The sequence below is a fragment of the Cnephaeus nilssonii genome (genome assembly GCF_951640355.1).
Source record: "Cnephaeus nilssonii genome assembly, chromosome: 14".
NCBI classification, from domain to species: domain Eukaryota; kingdom Metazoa; phylum Chordata; class Mammalia; order Chiroptera; family Vespertilionidae; genus Cnephaeus; species Cnephaeus nilssonii.
The window spans coordinates 37,977,105-37,999,444 of NC_137085.1; the positions used below are offsets into that span (position 1 = coordinate 37,977,105).

A 22,340-nucleotide genomic window follows, 5' to 3' on the forward strand; every position below is an offset into this window, starting at 1 on the left:
TATATATATGCATATATACATATATATGCATATATATATATATATATATATGAAAAAATCATCAAAAAAACATTAGCAAACTAAACCCAACAGCACATAAAAAGGGTTATACATCATGACCAAGTGGAATTTATGCCAGATATGCAATGTTGGCTCAACTTATGAAAATCAATTAATGTAATATTCCATATTAATAAACCAAAGGGAAAAGCAAACAGTATCAACTTAATTGAAACCGAAAAGCATTTTATAAAATCCAACATCCTTTCATAAAATACTCAACTAATTCATAATAGAAGGGAACTTCCTCCACCTAACAAAAGACATTACAAAAAATCCATAGCTTACGTCAGAGTTAATGGTGAAAGAATAAAAATCTTTCCCCCTAAAATTAGGAGCAAGACAGATGTCTGCTCTTGGAACTCCTTTTCAATACTGTACTTGAGGTTTTAGTAAAGGCAATTAGGCAAGAAAAAGAAACACCAATGATGAGAGAGAATCATCTGTCGGCTGCCTCCCATATGCCACCTATTGGGAATCTAGCCTGTGACCTGGGCATGTGCCCTGACTGGGAATCGAACCGTGACTTCCTGGTTCATGGGTTCAATGCTCAACCACTGAGCAACACCAGCTGGGCAAGTGCTATTATGTTTTCATTTCATTTTTAGGCTGTGTATTGCTAGTGTATAAAAATACATCCACTTTTTGTATATTGATCTTGTATTATGCAACCTTACCAAACTTATTTGTTATCCCTAATAGTCATTTTGTGGATTTACTAGGGGTTTTCTATATGTAAGATTATATCATCAGAATATAAAGGTAGTTTTACTTCTTTCTTTCAGTTCTGGATGCCTTTCATTTCTTTTTCTTGCCTAATTGTCTTTGCTAAAACCTCGAAATCATTAAAAACATATTTAAAAAACACATAATAGCACCTGAAACAATAAAATACTTAGGAATAAAATTAAGAAGATGCATACTGAAAACTATGAGACATTATTGAAAGAAATCAAATCAAAGACCTAAATAAATGGAAAGACATCCGTTTTCATAGATTGGGAGACTTAATGTTGTTAACATAGGATTAATCTATACACCCAATACAATCCCTATAAAAATCCCAGCTATCTTTTTCGCATAAATTGATTTTGGAAAATGGTACTAAGATCAGTCAATGGGGAAAATATAGTCTTTTCCACAAATGATGTTGGGACTAGATATACACATGCAAAAGAAAAAATTTAAACTCAACCTCTCTTCATACACAAAAATTAATTGAAATGGATCAAAGACCTGAATTGAGAAGATAAAACTATTACTCAGCTAGAAGAAAATATAGGTGTAAATATTCATGACCTTGGATTAGGGAATGCTTTTTATGACACCAAAAGCATAAGCAACCAACACAAATACAGATACAGATAAATTAGACTTAATAAAAAAAATGCTATCAAGAAAGCTAAGCCAAGAGTGGGGAACTTTTTTTTCTGCCAACGGCCATTTGGATATTTATAACATCATTCACTTAATATAACTCACTTAATATAAATTTACTAGAGGCCCGGTGCATGAAATTCATGCACGGGGGGGGGGGGGGGCTCAGCTCAGCCTGCACCCTCTCCAATCCGGGACCCCTTGGGGGATGTTCAACTGCTGGTTTAGGCCTGGCAGTCGGACATCCCTCTCATAAACCTAGACCACTGGCTCCCAATCGCTCATCTGCCTGCCTGCCTGGTTGCCCCTAACTGCCCCCCCACTGCTGGCCTGACTGCCCCTCACGGCCTCTGCATGCCGGCCTCATTGCCCCCAAATGCCCCCCCTGCTGGCCTGATCACCCCTAACTGCCCCCCTCTGCCAGCCTGGTCACCCCTAACTGCCCACCCCCTGCTGGCCTGGTCACCCCCAACTGCCCCTCCTGCCAGCCTAGTTGTCCCTCACTGCCCCCCCCCCGCCAGTCTAATTGCCCCCAACTGTCCCCCCTGCCGGCCTGGTCATCCCCAACTGCACCCCCTCCGCTGGCCTGGTTGCCTCTTACTGCCCTCCCCCTGCCAGCCTGGTTGCTCCCAACTGCCCTCCCTCCTGGCCTAGTTGCCCCCAACTGCGACCCCCGCTGGCCTGGTTGCCCCATGCAGCCTGCTGTTCAGTTGTTTGGCTGTCCCTCACTAACTCCCCTGCCAGCCTGGTCACCCCACGCAGCCTGCTTGTTCAGTCATTTGGTCGTCCCTCACTAAATCCCCTGCTGGCCTGGTCATAGGCAGCCATCTTGTGAGGATGTGAGGGTTAATTTGCATATTACCTCTTTATTATATAGGAGGATGTTGCTATGAAAAAAGCTCCTAGATTTATTGAATTTTGAGTCCCGTCAGACCAAATGATTGACAGGGCCAAACCAAATGATTTTGAGGCCCTTATATAGCCCTCTGGCCAGGCATTCCCACCCCTGGTTTAAGCCATCAAGTTTGTGATAGTTTGTTACAACAGCCATAGGAAACATAATATTAGTATAGTGTACGAAGAATCTCTCTACATTATTTCCTGCAAATGCATGTGACTTTACAATGATCTCAATTAAAAAAAAAAAGACTACCATATGTCAAGCAATATTTGAAGTGCTGTGGAAACAAGAGCCACTGCATTCATAGAATTTACATACTAGCAGGAGAGACAAATAAACAAGGGAAAATGTGCTGTGTGTTAAACAGTAATAAGAGCTAAAGAGAAAAAAAAATAAAGGAGGGAAGAGAGATATGAAGTATCTGAGGTGGGGATAGGGAATAAATTGAAATTTTAGGATGGCAATGGAAGGCCCCATTGGGAAGACAACTTCTGAATTAAAAAAGTGACCATGCTGACAACAGAGGGAAGAGTGTTCTAAGAAGAGGGGGGAATAATTCCTCTAATAAATCCCAGATTTTAAATCAATGCTCTCATATAAGATGAATGGGCTGTGGTGTGGTATGGTGGTGGTGGTGGTGGTGGTGGTGGTGGTGGTGGGTGTGTTTGGGGGCGGTGTTGAGATTTCTCTTTTCTCTTAAACAATAGGATGAACTGGGATGGTCTATTTATTGGCTTTTGGAACACCACTTTCTTGATTATCCCCTTTACTTTAATTGCCAAAATCTTTTTTGGCCTCCTTTGCTGGGCCCTCCTTATTTCCCTCACTGCTAAGTGTTGCTGTGACTGAGGGCTAAGTCCTTGGACCTTTTTTTATTTTGGTCTCTTTTTTCTATTCTCATTCCCTAGATGATCTCATCCAATCTTATGGCTTTTACCACCTTATTATGGGTACATGAATCTCAAATTTTTAACTCTAGCTAGAACCTTTCTCTTGAACTTCAAAATCAAGTACTCATTAACTACTTGATGTCCCTGTTCAGATAGTTAAACTTAATACATTCAAAACAAAACGAATTCCTTCTTTCCCTAAAAGGAGTAACAATCCCATCCTTCCAATGGTTCAGACAAAAACTTTAGAATTATCCCTGATTATTCTTTCTTTCATATCCCAGATCCATTTTATCAATTCATCCTGTTACCTTCATCAAAACACATGCAGAACATGACCCCTAGTTACAACTTTCAGCTTACAGTGGTCTAATCACCATCATATTTATTGCAAAAGCCTGTTTAGTATTCCTGTATCTGCAAGTTCCACCTATGATTTATTCTCAATATAGCACGAGTTCATGTCATTCCTCTTGTCCAAAATTTTCCAAACCTTTTTCTTTTTTGGTCTTATTTAAAAACAAATAAACAAACAAACAAACGAACAAAAATACCAAAGTCCTTGAGTGGCTTACCAAGCCTTATGTGACCTGATCCTCTGCTCATTTATGGTACTGTAGCACCTTTCCAACCTTCTCCTTTGCTCACTCCACTCTAGGTGTACTGGTCTAGCTGTTCCTTAAACAGGCCAAGAATACTATTGCATCAGGGCTTTTTTTTTTTTAAATGGGCCTTTTTAATCCTCACCAGAGGAAATTTTTCCATTGATTTTTAGAGTGGAAAGGAGGAAGGGAGGCAGAGAGAGAGAGAGAGAGAAACACTGATGTGAGAGAGACACATTGACTGGTTGACTCCCGAAAGCACCCTGACCTGGGCCTAGAATAGAGCCATAACTGAGGTACATGCCCTTGACCACGAACTGATCCCAGGACTCTTCGGTCCATGGTCTGAAACTCTAACCATTGAGCAAAACCGGCTAGGGCCTGCATGAGGGTTTTTTATTACCTGCTGTTCCTACTGCCTTTGACATTCTTCCCACATGGTTCACTACCTTGCTTCCTTCATGTCTCTCCTCAAATTTAATCTTGCCAATGAAGCTTCCCTGAACATCATATATGTATTAGCCACCTTCCTCCCCACTACTTTAGACCCCTTTACTCTGCTTTATTTTCCTTCATAGAATTTTTCACCATTTAGTATAAATTTTTCACTCATTTAGTAAATGAGTATTTATCAGTGTACTCATTTCCATCTATTACCTTCCCACTGGAATATGAGCTGTATGAGGACTTTGCCAATTGTGTTCACTTCCTGAGTGATTAAAACAGTGTCTAGACATATAAGATGCTCTCTAAAATGTGTTCAATCAATAAATATTCCTATGTGTGTATTAGATCAAGCTTGTCAACTGTTCAATCATTTTACTTTAATTTTGTTTTCTTAATATATTAATTATTCAGAGAAATGTTATGGAAGATTTGGAAAATGTTTGTAGTTTTATTAATTTTTGCTTTATAAAGAGTGAGTCTATTGTGAGTACAAGTTCAAAATTGTTATCTTATTGGTTAACTGTTCTTTTTGTCATTAGCTCATGACCTTATCCAAAATAATGCTTCTTTTTGACTTTAAGGTCTATTTTATCTAATCTTATATAGTAATCCTCTTCAGAGAAATAATGTATAGCTTAAAGCCAATCAGTCCCTTCTCAAATTGTATCTTATTATCCTAGCCCAGTGGTCGGCAAACTCATTAGTCAATAGAGCCAAATATCAACAGTACAACGACTGAAATTTCTTTTGAGAGCCAAGTTTTTTAAACTTAAACTTCTAACACCACTTCTTCAAAATAGACTTGCCCAGGCCCTGGTATTTTGTGGAAGAGCCACGCTCAAGGGGCCAAAGAGTCACATGTGGTTCATGAGTCGCAGTTTGCCGACCATGGTCCTAGCCTATATAATAAAGAGGTAATATGCAAATTAACCATCACGCCCATGCACAAGATAGCCACCCCCATGTGGTCACAAGATGGCTGCCACAAGATGGCCAGCAGGGGAAGGCAGTTGTGGGCGATCAGGCCAGCAGGGGAGGGCAGTTAGGGGCGACTATGTCAACAGGGGAGGGCCGTTGGGGGCGGCCAGGCCAGCAGGGGAGGGTCGCTGGGGGCAACCGGGCCTGCCAGGGAGGGAGGGCAGCTGGGGGGGGACCAGACTTGCAGGGGACGGCAGTTAGGGGCAACCAGGCTGGCAGGGGAGGGCAGTTGGGGGTGACCGGGCCAGCAGGGAAGGGCAGTTGGGAGCGATCGGGTTGGTAGGGGAGGGCAGTTGGGGGTAATCGGGCCAGCAGGGGAGGGCAGTTAGGCATCGATCAGGCTGGCAGGGGAGTGGTTAGGGGGCGATCAGGCTGGCAGGCAGAACTGATTAGAGGCAATCAGGCAGGCAGACAGGCGAGTGGTTGGGAGCCAGCAGTCCCAGATTGGAGAGGATGCAGGCTGAGCTGAGGGACACCACCTCTAGTGCACGAATTTCATGCACCGGGCCTCTAGTTTTTAATATTTTGATTCCAATGTTTTCATACAGTTCAATTAGATTTATCCACCAATTTATATTCTTACATTTGATTCTTGTAACCCACTTCCCCTTTCTGCTTTCAACATTCTTCACAATTATATCCTTTATTAGTTTTTAGTCTTATTTTTATAAAAATGTTTTATTTTGCTGAAAGGGAATATAGCTGGGTATAGATTTTAGATTAATGTAAGAGTATTTTAGCAGTTCTGCATAGGCACCTGTATAGATCTCTATATATTTTGGATTCCTTATGCTTCACGAACTTTTGATCTTCTCTGATGATTATGACTCCACATTTTATATTTGTGAAACAAAAGTTACAGGTAGAAGAGACTGAACCCTTTTTCTCAGTCTTCTAAATTAGAAAACTGGGAACACCCACAATTGTGGTAAAGCAGTATGAAATACTGACTTAAGAGGAGCAACTCATACAATGACAATACTTATCTCTATACAGCAGTAAGCAAAAGAAAATACAAAAGGAAATAGATTAGAAACATATCCAGCCATCTAATTTTCTAAATTAGGTCTCATTAAAAGGAATAAAATAGAGGACAACAAAAAATAAAAATTATAAAGGAAAAAAATAAATTAGGTCTCATTAGCATGAATTTAATCAATTGTGATGCATACAAGTGCAAATTTTTAGAATAGAGGTAACAATAATGCAAATACTAAATTTCAGTCTTAAGTTACGTTTAATTTTGAGGAAGAGAGGACATATTTTAAAATTTGTACCAATGAAGAGACATAGAGGAAATAGATGCAATAACCTTTAACAAAATAATCCTACCTAATAAAAAGGTAATATGCAAATTGACCGTACCTTCGACACACCCACAAGCCACGCCCATAAGCCATGCCCACCATTCAATCAGAGCAAGTATGCAAATTAACCCAACCAAGATGGCTACAGCCACAGAGAGCAAGGTTTCCCAGGTAACAGAGAAAGCCAAGCTTTCCACCTGCCCTTGCCAGGCCTAAGCCTCCACTCAAGCTACAAAGTTTCAATTATAGAAGGTAAACAAATTCAAACAGAAATGGCGGCAGAACGGAGCTTGAGAGAGCAGGCCAGGGTTGCTCCCGGCAACAGGGGATGCAAAGCGTTCCGCCCACCCTGGCCGGGCCCACCCGCTTAAGGCAACAAAGTTTCAATTATAGAAGGTGAATTAACTGCAACAGAAATGGCTGCCGGCCGCGGAGGGAGCAGCAGGCTTGGCTCCACTCCAGGCTACAAAGTTTCAATTGTAGAAGGAGAATAAATTCCAGATACCAGGGCTACCCCTTGGGTTGCCAGGGGGCGTGGCCAGCCTGCCAACCACCACAGGCCCCTCGCTCAGGCCGCTCCACACTCCAAGGGAACCCTCACCTGATCCAGGACACCCTTCAGAGCAAACCAACTGGTCCCCACCCGTGCACCAGGCCTCTATCCTATCTAATAAAAGAATAATATGCAGATTGACCATCACTCCAACACACAATATGTCTGCCCCCATGTGGTCAAAGATCCTGCCCCCATGTGGACACAAGATGGCCACCACAAGATGGCCAGCAGGAGAGGGCAGTTGGGAGGCACCCGGCCTGCAAGGGAGGGCAGTTGAGAGGGACCAGGCCTGCAAGGGAGGGCAGTTGGAGGTGATCAACCCTGCAGGAGAGGGTAGTTAGGGGTGACCAGGCCAGCAGAGGAGGGAAGTTGGGGGCAAACAGGCTGGCAGGGGAGCAGTTAAGCATCAACCAGGCTGGCAGCGGAGTGGTTAGGGGATGATCAGGCTGGCAGGCAGAAGCTGTTAGGGTCAATCAGGAAGGCAGGCAGGCAAGCAGTTGGGAGCCAGCAGTCCTGGATTGTGAGAGGGATGTCCGACTGCCCATTTAGGCCCGATCCCACACGGGCAGTCGGACATCCCTCGAGGGGTCCCAGATTGGAGAGGGTACAGGCTGGGCTGAGGGACAACCCCCCTCCGTGCATGAATTTCGTGCACCGGGCTTCTAGTATTATAAAGAAAGGTGAACACAAATGAGTTTGAACCCAGAATAGAAAAAGCCATTCTTTGTTCCCCCTTAAAGGCAACAATATAATATTTGCTAATTTTATAACTGACATGTAGCATTACATTGTTGTAATGTGTTCTGACAAAGATAATGAAAAAGCTTGCTTGTCAAACCTTTTCTGCCAAGGCTGCTGGGAATGGATGACAAATACAAAAAGAATTCTATCAAGTTGAAGTGATGCAATGGCAACAACTTAAAAAATATATCAAAAGGAATTAGGAAGATGATACGCAACTTGTCATATTTTAGGTTTCATAACTGAGTGCCTCAAGCCAAATAGCAGATTTATTTCATTTCTGATGGTTTAAGCATTTTACTCATACCCTACATCAAAGAAAGGTTACCTTTTTATTCCCTGAAATGTACTGCTAGCCATGTCTATGATGCCTCCAGTTGGCCTTGCCACTGCTCCAACTAAACCTTTCCCAACACCTTTAAAGAAACCAGCTGCTCCTTCTTTTTGAGCTCCTGGAAATAAAAAAGACAAAGCTTTAGACAACTGGATTAAGAGTGAAAATTTAATCAACTTGTGAAACACTTGGTAATATATATCACCTAAAGAAACTATTATACTTGCCTTTGATTGGCTTTGTAACAATTCCTGTTATGCCACTTACAAAACCCTAAAAGGAAAGCACAATTGAAAATTTATAATACTTTCACACAATGTCTTGACGAACCAAATCTGGTTTACAAAATAAATAAATAAATACAGAGTTGTGCTTTCTAGATACCATAGGAATTAACGTATTTTCTAACTATTTTATTTAAACAGAATGTTTTTAGAGGTTACTGACATTTTATATAGGCCACAACACACTACTCCTCCAACATGCCAATAATACTTGAAGGAGTGTAAGTTATATATCTATTTCCTTATTCACAGAATATGGCTTTAAAAGATATTTCTGCCCAGCTGGCGTGGCTCAGTGGTTGAGTGTTGAGCCATGAACCAGGGGGTCGTGGTTTGATTCCCAGTCAGGGCGCATATCCAGGTTGTGGGCTAAATCCCCAGTAAGGCAGCCAATCAATGACTCTCTCTCATCACTGATGTTTCTCTATCTCTACTTCCCTCTCCCCCTTCCTCTCTGAAATCAACTTTAAAAACCCCACAAATCTTTAAAATAATAATCTATATCTATACTAATAATCTATCCTAATAAAAGGGTAATATGCTAATTAGACTGTGCATCTTCCGGACGTCCTTCTAGACAAAGCCATGTTGGCAGGGGCCAAGACAGAGGCAGTTAGGGGTGATCAGGCTAGCAGGGGAGAGCAATTAGGGGGCGATCAGTACTGCAGGGGAGGGCAGTTAGGGGGTGATAAGGCCGGCAGGGGAGGGCAGTTAGGGGGCGATCAGGCCGGCAGTTAGGGGCAATCAGGCCGGCAGGGGAGGGCAGTTAGGGGGCGATCAGGCTGGCAGTTAGGGGCCATCAGGCCAGCAGGGGAGGGCAGTTAGGGGCAATTAGGACAGCAGGGGAGCAGTTAGGGGGCAATCAGGCCAGCAGGGGAGCAGTTATGGGGCGATCAGGCAGGCAGGCAGACAAGCGGGTTAGGAGCCAGCGGTCCCGGATTGTGAGAGGGATGTCCGACTGCCAGTTTAGGCCTGATCCAAACATCGAATATCCCCCGAGGGGTCCCAGATGTGAGAGGGTGCAGGCCGGGCTGAGGGACCCATGCCCGAATTTCATGCACCTGGTCTCTAGTATATATATAAAAGGCTAATATGCAAAGTGTCCCCTCGGGAGTTCAACTAGGAAACTGGGAGTTCGATTGCTTGCTATGACATACGCTGACCATGAGGGGGTAGTAAGAAACAAAGGAAGGCCCCAGCCAGCAGCCAGAAGGCCCCAATAGGCTGATCACCGGCCAAGCCTAGGGACTCTAACCATGCAAGCATTTTGTGCACCAGGCCTCAAGTAATAATAATAATAATAATGACAACAACAATAATAATAATAATAATAAAATAGGTATTTCCTATAATATTCACAACACTGGGAAATGTCTTACAGAAACTAAGCCTTTTCCTCCGCGAGTGATGCCTTCTCTAAGACCAGCCGGTTGCTTGTTCATGGCTTCTCTCCTCTTCTGTTGGTAGTCTTCATCCATAGTTATAGCTGCTACCCCTTTAGCCATAGCACTAGTGATTTTGGAGGCAGCACCAGCTAACCCACCTAGGAGAAATTAACATATCTTTAGTAAAAGCAAATATATCATTACTTTCCAGCATAATCATATTCACGAGGCATTCTGTTTCTTACCAACAGCTCCACCAACTAATGCCTTCAGTCCTAGTGCCATTCCCTCCACAAACTCTTCAGGACCCTGGATGGCTCCCTAAAGGGTCAAAAATAACAAATAAGATTATGTTTACTTTTAAAAGTGCACTAATTGATATGAAGAAAATAGTAGCGACAAAAAAAAGATGTCCCTGAGAAAGTGACACCAGAAGAAAACTTCACATTAACAGAAATCTCAGATATTTCATAACATTGCAAGTGAAAAGGATTAAGTGTTGCAAGTTAATCCAAACTTAGAAAGGAGAATGACTATTCATCAAAGTGTACAAAAGATGTTTGTTGTGAATGTTATATGGTAAGAAGGTGAACACACACTACTCTTGATAATTTTTTATGAAATAAATAAAAACACTTTAATTCCTAATAAATCTAATTTTTTAAATTACATTGTACAAAATAAATGTTTTGCTATTTTTTTCATTATCATCTACTCTTTTAAGTGTGAAAGTAGGAACATTTTTTAACATTCTGACAGAAATTTTTAAGGGACATAGAAAAATCATAATTTTTGCCATTGATTGAGACTGCTTTGCACAGTACTAGCTGTGCATACTATTATGCATAGCAAAACTGCCTGTCTATAATACTCTTCCTTCTACTAGAGTGTGAAGTTTATCCACCTTTAATTTTACAACAGAACACTTAAAATTCAGTATATTTGTTTAAAGTCTTAAGTTTAAAATCTGAGGGAAAAGGTAAAAATTTTCTCCCACATTTCTCAAAAACTGTTACCACTGTTTGCTGCAAAATAATGTGCCTTTGTGAGGTGCAAAATCTATTTACATCTACAATTCAAGTTAACAATTGGAATGCATTATTTTTTTCAACAGTATTAGTGTGATATGTTGCACAATGCAAGAATAACTGTTTTACCTGGTAAGGTTCATAGAAAAATGCTTCTACACCTTCAGAAAATTCTCTAATCAAGCCAAAGGGATTTCCCAAAACTTCAAGTCCAAGAATGAGTACATACATTTGCCTAATGGCCTAAAAAGAAAATATAAACATTAATTAATTTGGATTATCAGACTTAATATTTTTTTCTTAAGTTTAGTACACACATCTAATTTTTCAGACTAAATACCCTTATCATCAATTTCAACGCCTAAACCATATATTACCTTATTCGTCACTAGTCACAGTTTTTAAAACATAATTCAGTGTTAGAGTATTAGAAATAATGTGAGATTTAGATAATACTTTAGAATATTCAAAATACTTGTACTTTTACAACTATGTGTGAAAGTTGTTAATACTACCATTATTTTATAGACTGGAGAAATATACAGGTCAAATGATGCCTAGGGCCAGACAGAGGTTGAATGGCAAATCTGGGATCCAAACCCCGACCTCTTGAGTCATGCTCAGTGATCTAACCACTATTCAACAGCTGTCTCAGATGCCCTGTAAGTTACATAAAAACTAGAGGCACAGTGCACAAAATTTGTGCATGGTGGGGGGAGGGTGTGTGTCCCTCAGTGTGTGTCTTACAGTGCTGACTGTAAGACTGACTTCCGGTTGGTCGAGCCTCCCAGTCATTGTGGATGTGACGGACCCAGGGTTTTTATATATTAGGATACTGGAGTCTTTCCAAATGTGGAAAAAAAATCCACTAAATAATATATCTAGCAGACTTAGTAACTCAATTACATTGAAAATATCCTGTGTTCCCCTTGCCAATTTGGCTCAGTGTGATAGAGCGTTGGCCTGCGGACTGAAGGGTCCCAGGTTCAATTCCAGACAAGGGCACATGCCCAAATTTTGGGCTCGATCCCCAGTAGGGGGTGTGCAGGAGGCAGCCGATCAATGATTCTCTCTCATCATTGATGCTTCTCTCTCTCTCCCTCTCCCTTCCTCTCTGAAATCAATAAAAAAATATTTTAAAAAAATACTGTGTTCATTAGTTACTAATAGTTTCCCTTGAACCTAGTTTTTTAAGTAAGTGTGGTGAATTACTTAATATTTTATGTAAAGGTTTATGTGTAGTCTACATTGTTCCAGAAAAGATTTGGGTACACAGCTAAAAATTATAAGGACAGAAAATTGAAATGGCTATTCTTTTTTTTTAATTTTTACTTATTAAATTTAGCAAGAGAGAGAGAGAAACATCAATTTGTTGTTCCACTTATTTATGCATTCACTGGTTGATTCATGTATGTGTCCTGACAGGGGATCAAACTTGTAACCTTGGCATATTGGGATAAAGCTCTAAAAACTGAATTACTTGGCCAGAGCCTCTTTCTACAATTCTGAAAATAAAAAAACGTATCTTAAATTTTTGAAAATGGCTATTAACTTCCTAGCCAAATCTACATTATATAGGTACAGACACATACAGTTTCACTATTTTATATCACTCTGCCCCTTTGTAAAATAATCTCAGACAAACCTGTTTTGAATAGTGTCTTATTACTTCAGACTGCAGTTCAGATGTTGTATGAAACTGATAGTTGAGTTCAAAAAATGCAAGCCTGAAAAAGAAACCACATTAAAAATGTGTAAATGTGTAGGTATGTACATGGAGAAAAGAAGAGAGGGAGAGAGTGGGAGACAGGCACAGAGGAACGGTTTTTAATATTAAGATTTTATTTTCTTTAGAATTTTTCTCCAAATCTTTCCTTTCAATCTTTTCCCACGCCAACCAGAAAAACCTACACTTTTACATACATCTCTGCACATTCTGGTCGAAAAAACTATAAAAATCTGGTGAAAGCTATGGATCTTACCCTCAGAAAAGCCACTAACATACACACATTTTCCACATAATTTAGAGGATCAGTCAGAGAGCCCTTGGATCCATGGACATGAACTTACATTTGTCAACTTTGTCCTATCATGGCCCACATAGAAAATGTTTGACACACTGAGATAAGTGTAAGTGGTTGCTCAAGAATGACCAGGGTTCATTGCTGCAGGGCCTGCCTTAACAGCTGACAGTTGAGAAATGAAGATATGTTTACTTGTAACCTGTTCCCAGCATACACCCAATCAACTAATTGGGAAGCTCTATGGTAGCAGATAAGATAGTAGCAAGATTAGAATTCTCACTTTATTCCTGATGTGATGTCTTCAAATCTATGTTCTTTAATTTGACTGTTACCTAACTTTACCCAGACTTAGAGATATCTCTTACTGGCCTCACTGATTCTTACTATTTTTAGTAACAGTTCTAGGTGGTAGTTAAAAAGGGCATTTTTATCTGAAGTATCCACTCAGACTGGGACTCTCTTTGGTCAGATACTCTATCTAATAGCTCCTACACAGACTCAAATTTAAGTTCCTGACGGTAGCATTTAAACTGATCCCTTCATTTTCCCTGTCATGACGTTCACTTTTTCTAGTCACATATACTTTGAAGAGTCTTGATCTCATAGGCCTTAAAGTCACATCTTTTAAGCACCACACCTTTGGGCACACACAGCTGCTTAGGATTCTTCCCTAGACCAGACAAGCCTTAAGGAGTGCACCAACATGTATGACTCCTATCTCCATTTTTAAAGGAAATTATTTAATAATTAATTTGTTTTTTTAAAAGTTAAGGATTAACAGGTGTATGTTACCTAAGTTATTGTACACTTAACAGCAAAACCATATTGTGCCTAAGATCTGCAGTGTAATTTACACATTTTTCACTTATAAATTTTTTGGTGAATATAAAATGGACTTTTCATCAATTTATAGATTTGAATTTAAACATACTTAAAAACTACATCTTGTACATCTGTAAGAGTTGCGCCAATACTCTTCAGCAAGAGATTTAAAGAACTAATTGCAATGAATCCTTCATGTTGTTCTGAGTCTTTAGCTGCTTCTTTACCCGAACTCAGTGAAACACTTAAATGCAGCTAAAGAGATAAAAAGAGAAATATTTAAATCAGTACCTTCATAATGACAATATTAATTTTTAATATTCAATTTTATTTTAAAGTCACTACACCACAAATAAAATTTCAAAATTAACAGGACTGTGCCAAATTTAATAAGTGAAAAGTTTAAAAGATTTAAAATCTAATACAGTTCTTTTAAAAATTTAAATTCAGCAATGCATAATGATATATTTAGTTCAATTCAATTCTTTTGGTAAATCTAGGAAAATATTAACTTTTATACATTTTTAGTGACAATAATCTAGAAGTTAAAGTTGTTGAAATAAATATCTCCACAAGTGAATGTTTCAACTATTGGAACTAAGGTAGCAGGATGTTAAAAAGCACTTTTGTATTGTGTGCATATACATGCTATATACTCAGCTATACAATAATTCAAGTATTCTGTAAGTAACTAATAAAAACTATGTGTTAAGAACTTATATTTAGTTCCATCCAATCTTCAAATCTTAAATTAAGAATAATTTATAAATTAAAATGTATACACTATAGTTAGTACTGTACTGCATACTTGCAAGTTGCTAAAGGACGAATCTTAAAAGTTCTCATCACAAAAAATAAACAAACTATAATACTGTATACAGACAGATGGTAATATATTATGATGATCATTTCACAGTCTATTCAAATATCAAATCATTACATTGTACAACTGAAATAAATTTAATTTATCAATTACAACTCAATTAAAAGAAAAATTTATACATACATCATACGCAAAATTTAGAAAATTGTCATTAAACACCTTAACACTAGGGAAATCTGTTAGGTCAAGACATAAACATATAAACACATGCTATGGGTAGCTCCAGTATCAGTTCCATATGGAGAAAATTATTATAAGAATAACATTTTTAAAGGGTTATTGCTTTGTTATTTATATTTGCAATTGTGAAGTTACAGAATTTATAAACTATCAAAGAATATAATTTAAATATTATGGCTACCCAACAGACCCATTAAATTTGCTATTACCTAGATTATCATAGATAATAAAAATAACTTATTTTCCCCTACCTTGATAGGAGATATATGAAAATACTCATAGAGACTGACTTGTGATGAATCTACTAATGAAACTGTTTTATATTCTTCTTGGAAAACTTCTATATCTTTATGAAAAAGTTCAACCTATAAAGGAACATAAAATATTAAAAACTTAAGGGACCTATCTTCAGGAAGTAGTTAAGCCAATAGCTCACACACTACAGAACACTCCCCTATAATATCCAGATCCAAGATCATTCATAATTAGGATGATACTGCTTCAGGAGAGTAACCACTATTTCATTTGTTAGGAAAGTTCTGTCTGTTGTTCATAAACTAATAAGCGTATCTTCTATGTTTCCATCCAATCCATTAAAAGACACTAAGCTTTTCCTTATGCGACTATAGATTTTATTCGAAAAGGCCACTAATCTAATCCATTTATTTTTGTAATGTAATAAATAATGTATTTGTTTTTTTTAAATAGTCAAGTATTGCACGTTTTTACAATTCTTACAGCACACCAGTGTGCCACAGTGCACCAGTTGAAAATCGCTGTTCTAAATTATTAATCTAAACAAAAGTAAACAAGAAAAGTAAAATTGAAAAACACACACACAGTAATGTGAACGTGACTGATTATTCTCTTCCTCCTATTGACTTAAAACCTTTCCTCTTATTTGCTATCTCACTTTTAAAGGCTATTTTAACTTGTCTTGCGTCTATATAGTCTTGCTTAAGACTATTCGTGTCTTCTATAATCTGAAAAAATGATTTCTGCCAATGTACTCACCAGAGCAGCATAATAAAAATATTTTTTAAATGAAACAAAACCATTTTAACACTTTAAGAATTTATCAGGATAGTTAACATTTTTCTCAGGTCACTGTTCCCTAATCCTTAACGTCAATGCTATTATTGTAAGTCTTACCTCCGTTTTTTCAGTTACTTCAGCTTCTGTCATAAGTTCTGCTAATGCATAGACAAACCCAAGATCTAACCTGAGATCCATTTCTTGGATCAACACTTTGAAGTATCTATATTACAAAGTAGAAAATATTAAATGTCATCAATTAACAGTATTAAGAAAATTAGATAAAGGAAAAAGTATTAAATATTAGAATGTTAAAACTTAGAACTTTCTAGAGGAATGTCATGGCAACACTATTCATAATAGCAACAAACACAAGTACGAAAATGCCTATAGAGAGGAAATCTATAAGTAAACTGTGGTATACAGTCATCTAACATTATTTATTAGTATTTATAGATAAACTCTAGCTACATACCACAAAATGAATACATTTTAGTAAAAAGCTTAATAAAAAAAAAAGCAAGTCCCAGGAGTATTGTACAGTTTGAAAAAAAATTTTTATTTAGGGGGAGAAAAGGAAAACTAAAAAGCATAATGTTTAGGTACACATTAGATAGACATTATTTAAATTATAATAAAACTATAATTTGAAAAGCAAGGGAATAACCCAGGCCAGTGAGGCTCAGTTGGTTGGAGCATTGTCCCATATATTGAAAGGTGGTGGGTTCAATTCCCAATTAGGGCACATACTGAAGTTGTGGATCTGATCCCTGGTTGGGGCACTTGCAGGAGGCAACCAATAGATGTTTGTCTCTCACATCCATGTTTCTCTCAAAAAAAAAGAAAAAATCAATGAAAAAAATCCTCAGGTGAGGATTTAAAAAAAAAAAAGCAAGAGAATAATGTTTGTCTTGGTAATAGGGCAGAGAAAACAAGAAATAAGGGACTAATACTCAGATGAATGTTTCTATAAATGTTAGATTTCTTGGACTGGGTGGTGACTGAATTTGAAAATACTATTTTCTCTTTTGTTTCTAACAATATGCAGTAATTACAGAGAACTTAAGAAAACAAATAAACAAAAAAGAAAATAATAAAATGCCCATAATTTAGAAATAACTATTGTTAATAACTAGGTGTATTTCATTTAGAGCCTTCTGAAATTGCACAATTATAAAATAATTAATAGACATTTTCTATGACCTTTATAATTTAATATTGTACATTTAAATCTTTGACTTATTTGAAATTTACTTTTTTTTTAAAGAGTACAATTTAAACCAAAACATTAAATAAATACACAAGGAATGTATTAGGACACTTACTTAATACGTGATATCTGGGAATGCCCTGCAGATCTCATGACAATACTGACATCTGTAAAGGGCTTGGGTGCTGTAAATGGTAATAAATATGATTAATCCCATGATGCTTTAAAAAAAAGATAAGCAGCATTTTCTTACCATGTAATACACATCACCATTGCTAAATTATTTACTAAATGGTGAATATCAATTAAAATTACTAATATTTGCATAATCCATTACAGTCTTAATTTCAGACTCCAGGATTGTTTTTGTAAATTATCTATACTCCCTCTAAGGATTACTAATCCTTTAAATTAGTGAGTTTAAACTAGAAACAAGCATTAGAATCACCAGGGAAACTTTGTGGAAACACAGATTTCAGGATCTTGCCCTTGACTTCTAGGTGAAAGGGCTTGGGCAAGTATACTGGTCAATAAGCTTCCAAGCAGATTATGAATACTCCTTTAGATAGTTTAGAGTCAGTGGTATGAAAATGGCTGTGGAAAGAAAAGTCGGGGGGGGGGGGGGAAAGGGGCAGGGTAGTGGGAAGGGAAGAGAAAGTGAGGGGAAGAGCAACAGCAAAGAAAGAAGAAGGTGAAGGGAAGAGAGGATGGAAGAAAGGCCTTGTAATCATTCTCATCCGGGGATCAGGACAGTTCCTGTGGTTAGAAAACAGTCTGAATTTGAACTTCCTCACAGTTTACTCAAAGGTCTCAGTGGCTTTTAAATCAGTTTTAAACACTGTAATTTTTTAAAAGTGGCATTTCTAAACATTAAAATACATATTTCTAATTAACCTTTTCTTCAGTATTCAATCAGAGTTTTTTGAAGTTAGCTGAGTAAAATGGTTTCATTTCATATTATTATAGTAAAATAAACCAAACAGTTAATACAACCATTTTTATAGCAATCTAAAGATATACAAACCTGAATCCATGGTGACTGACTTGGGAGGCTTAATAGGATAAAATACAAATGGAAATACAGCACCATGTATCTGGTTTTGGATCTAAAAAAAAACACCACAAAACAAAAACAAAAAAACCCAGGTTAGTATATTCATATGTTAACTATAGAACCTGACTAGAATAACAAGATTTAAGAAGAAGAAGGAATCAAAAAGTCTAGTTCCACACTGAAATGGAAGTGTTAAAACAGACCATGGGTATAAATTAGTTTATTTTATAATATAATTTGACTATCTACTCAGACTCACCTGTATCCTATAAATTTGAATTCTAAATGATGATTGATGTGCAGATGTGTTATATTCCACGTTTAATGCTGGCAGATAATTTCTTCGTATAGCTATTATATGTGGTTGCAGAATTTTCATGTTATTGCCACTAGGTGTAAAGCGAACCTGAAAAATATGGCATTCCCCAAAAAACACATGGAATTTCTCTTTACTCAAACTGATTAAAATTAGAAATGTATACCAAAAATTTAAAAATATTAATTAAAATAATTAAATATTCAATTAGGTTTAGAATGAGAACTTTATAGCCCATATCCATACAATTCACAAAAACATTCAGCTATTCCTTAGAGCTTGGTTGTATCACTTTTTATGTAAATTTAGTAAAATTTACCCAAAACAAGTGATAAATATAAAATAACATTACAAATAATTAAAAAATAAAAAGTTACTGGCTTGCTAACCAAGGAATGGATCACTAGTATCTCAAGAGAAAGTCTGAGTTTTTAATATTTTATATTAAGTATGTATGATAGCATTCACTGTTTTGTAAGGAAATAAGACTTTCCTTAAATATTAACTAGTGATTAATCTAATTACAATAGATAAAAATTAAAACTTCATATCAGGACTTAAAAATATTACCGGAATATTAGTGTCCAACTCAATAACCTTATCTTCTGAAGGTGAAGATTCAGTATATTCCTTAAATTCTTTCTCTAACTTTTCAGTGTGCTTTATACTCATTGGCTTCCATCTTGCCTTCTTCTTGGGCTTTGTCTCCCAAACCACATCAGAACTTATATATGAAAACAAAAATCATGGTACTAATTTATATACATTTTCATTTTAACTGGTTTATTACATGAATTACAAAACCTTAAGTAAAAATTTTGCAATATCCTCAATTCAACCAATCACATTAAATTCCTACTTAGGCACCATTATAGTAGGAATACTAGCAGTGAACATTACTGCCATTCTTTAGCTTCATTTTAGCTGAGGAGTGATAGAAAGAACGTCATATAGCAAATTAGCATATTTAATATATTAGGTGAAATGCTTTTGAAAGTAGAAAAAGTAGACAAGGTAAGGTGGATATGGAGTATTGGGATATGCAAAGTTGTGGGGTTGCAGTGTTAAAAGTGAATAGAAGTGAGATTTCAAGAACTTAGAGATCAGGGAATTTATCCAGCAAAGACTCTGCGAGCACGCTTCTAGTATATGAAGAAGAGCAAGGAGGTGGCATACTTGGAACACATTAAGAGTAGAAGCTGAGCCGTAGCCAGTTTGGTTCAGTGAAGAGAGTGTGTGGGCAGAAACCCATCCATGTGTCTCTCTCACATCTATGTTTCTCTCTTTTTGTCTGTACTCCTCCCTTCCATTATCTGGAAAAGTCAATGGAAAAATATGCTCAGGTGAGGATTTTTTAAAGAAGAGTAGAAGATGAAGTAAGACAGAGGCCAAATAATGGGAAAGCCTTGTAGGATATTGTAAAGACTTTAAGTTTTACTCTGAGATGAATAACAGTTGAAAGATTATGAGATCAATGACATGATCTAACTTAAGCTTTGTTAGAAATACACTGCTGGGATAGGGGAAAGAGAAAAAGGGAATGACGGCTAGAAGCAGAAAAACTTATTAGGAGTTTAATGTAGTAAGCTGGGAGAGAAATGGTGAGGGCTCTGCCTAGGTAGTGATAACACTGAGGCAGTGAAAAGTGGTCAGATCCTATGTGTGTTTTGAAGGTAGAGCCAGTACATAGCTTCTAGATGGATCAGATGTGGGGTGTGAAATAAAGAGATGAAACAAAATTAGTCTAACACTTTTGGCCTGAGCAACTAGAAGGATGTATTGTTATTAACTTCAATAAGGAGGCAGACTTGGAAGAATATCAGGAAATGGTGTTAAACCCATATAAAGTACTAGAGGCCTGATGCATGAAATTCATGCACTGGGGGAGCACCGGGGGGGAAGAGGGAGGTGCCTCAGTCCAGCCTATACCCCTCTCGCAGTCCAGGAGCTCTTGGGGGATGTCTGCCTGCCGGCTTAGGCCTGCCTGCTGGCTGTTCCTTCATGCTCGGCTTGCTGCTCCTTAGCGCTGCCATGGAGGTGGGAGAGGCTCCCGCCACCACCACTGCGCTTGCCAGCCGTGAGCCCAGCTCCCCCTGTGGGAGTGTACTGACCATCAGGGGGCAGCTCCTGTATTGAGAGTCTGCCCCCTGGTGGTCAGTGCGCATCATAACGACCGGTTGTTCCACCATTCAGTCGATTTGCATATTAGGGTTTTATATAGATAGATAAGTCTCTTAGATTTTAGTACGAATTTTATGTAGGCAGCTGGATATACATGCCTGGAGTTCATGAAGAAAAATCTGGCTGAAGATGTATTTCTAGAAAATTCAGCATATATGTGTTATTTGAAATCATAAAACTGAAACAGAGAAGAGAATTCAGTTTGAGAGCCTCAGGGCACCCGATGGAGAAGACAAGGAACCAACAAATGAGACTGAGAATGTTGGGAGGGAAAGAAAAATCAAGGTAAGGAATCCTGGAGGTCATTCAAAGAAGGAATCTGTGTTAAATATTATGAACTTTTAAATAACAAGGGGGCTGGAAATTGTACTTCGGACCTGGCAATACACACATCCCTAGGGTGATCTTGACAACACCAGTTTCACGGTACATTGAGAGCCAAAGCCTACTGGGAGTGACAAAGAAAAAAATGGGTAAAAAATAATTGAATGTAGTGAATATATTTAACTCTTGTCATGAACAACACTTTTGGGCAGTTTGGCTATAAAGGGAAGCAAAGAAATAGGCAGTAGGTAGCAGAGAAAGTAGGATCAAGAAAAAAATTTTAAGTTGAGAGAAATAACACTGATGGGAACAATCCAAAATAGAGTCAGAAATTGTGGACAGGAGAAAGAAAAGAGAGAATTGTTAGATCAGTGTCTCAAGAAGTAAAAGGGAATAGAATACAATGCAAAAGCAGAAAAATTTGTTTAAATAGCACATACGATATACCTATGATAACTGTGGGTAAGTATGTCAGCATAGTATACAGGTAATAAATGTTGGTGAGTAGGAAGTTGATATTGGGGGATGGGTCTTTGAAAATTCCTTTTTAAAAAAATATATTTTACTGACTTTTTACAGAAAGGAAGGGAGAAGGATAGAGAGTTAGAAACATCGATGAGAGAGAAACATCGATCAGCTGCCTCCTGCACATTCCCTTGACTGGAATCGAACCTGGGACCCTTGAGTCTGCAGGCCAATGCTCTAACCACTGAACCAAACTGGTTAGGACTGAAAGTTCCTTTTTGATTGCTTCAATTTTCTCAGTAAAATGGGATGCAAGGCAGTGAGCTGAGAGAGGGAATGGGGGTTTAAAAAGAGACAGAGTGTGAAACAATCTAGGAAAATGAGAGAATTAATGAAACAAATCTATTTCAGTGAAAAATTGCCAAAAGAATTATAGAAAATCTACCCACATTCTAAAACTACTTCACTCTTTCTGTTTTAGAATATAAGTTACTAATTTTATTAAGTACTCCATTTGTTTATTCCTTCTAAAATCTATATTCACTTAATTTTAAAAAGATAGGAACCATGTGTTACTGCCACTTGCATTCACACCATAGCATAGGACATAACCTATAACAGGTTGTCTATTTGACATTTTTGTTTAAATAATAAACTTTTTTTAGAAATAAATATTTCTAAGAAAATAGTTTTTAATATTCCTTTTAGAATATATTCTAGTCCAGGCATCCTCAAACTACGGCCCGCAGGCCACATGTGGGTGTTTTTGCCGTTTTGTTTTTTTACTTCAAAATAAGATATGTGCAGTGTGCATAGGAATTTGTTCATAGTTTTTTTAAACTATAGTCCGGCCCTCAAACGGTCTGAGGGACAGTGAACTGGCCCCCTGTTTAAAAAGTTTGAGGACCCCTGTTCTAGTCAATGAAGAGTTAGGGACATTTCTAGATGCATTTATA

The 22,340-nt window shown here is 37.8% G+C and overlaps 1 protein-coding gene across 6 annotated transcripts in view; it reads right to left on the bottom strand.

Moving 5' to 3' along the window:
- The window catches only part of VPS13A (vacuolar protein sorting 13 homolog A), a 215,167-nt gene that overhangs the window by 33,592 nt on the left and 159,235 nt on the right, over positions 1–22,340 (bottom strand). For all 6 annotated transcript variants that reach the window (XR_013814532.1, XR_013814533.1, XR_013814534.1 and 3 more), the window contains exons 55-67: positions 18,985–19,138; positions 18,358–18,504; positions 18,069–18,150; positions 17,160–17,229; positions 15,952–16,057; positions 15,051–15,164; positions 13,846–13,991; positions 12,536–12,617; positions 11,020–11,133; positions 10,108–10,183; positions 9,857–10,020; positions 8,421–8,466; positions 8,188–8,311 (exon numbers count right to left, since the gene is read on the bottom strand). Coding sequence is in view for 3 of the 6 variants with exons in the window: in XM_079790912.1 (XP_079647038.1) it covers positions 8,188–8,311; positions 8,421–8,466; positions 9,857–10,020; positions 10,108–10,183; positions 11,020–11,133; positions 12,536–12,617; positions 13,846–13,991; positions 15,051–15,164; positions 15,952–16,057; positions 17,160–17,229; positions 18,069–18,150; positions 18,358–18,504; positions 18,985–19,138 (1,425 nt within the window). In the remaining 3 variants the exon portion in view is untranslated. The remainder of the gene's footprint in view (positions 1–8,187; positions 8,312–8,420; positions 8,467–9,856; positions 10,021–10,107; positions 10,184–11,019; positions 11,134–12,535; positions 12,618–13,845; positions 13,992–15,050; positions 15,165–15,951; positions 16,058–17,159; positions 17,230–18,068; positions 18,151–18,357; positions 18,505–18,984; positions 19,139–22,340) is intronic.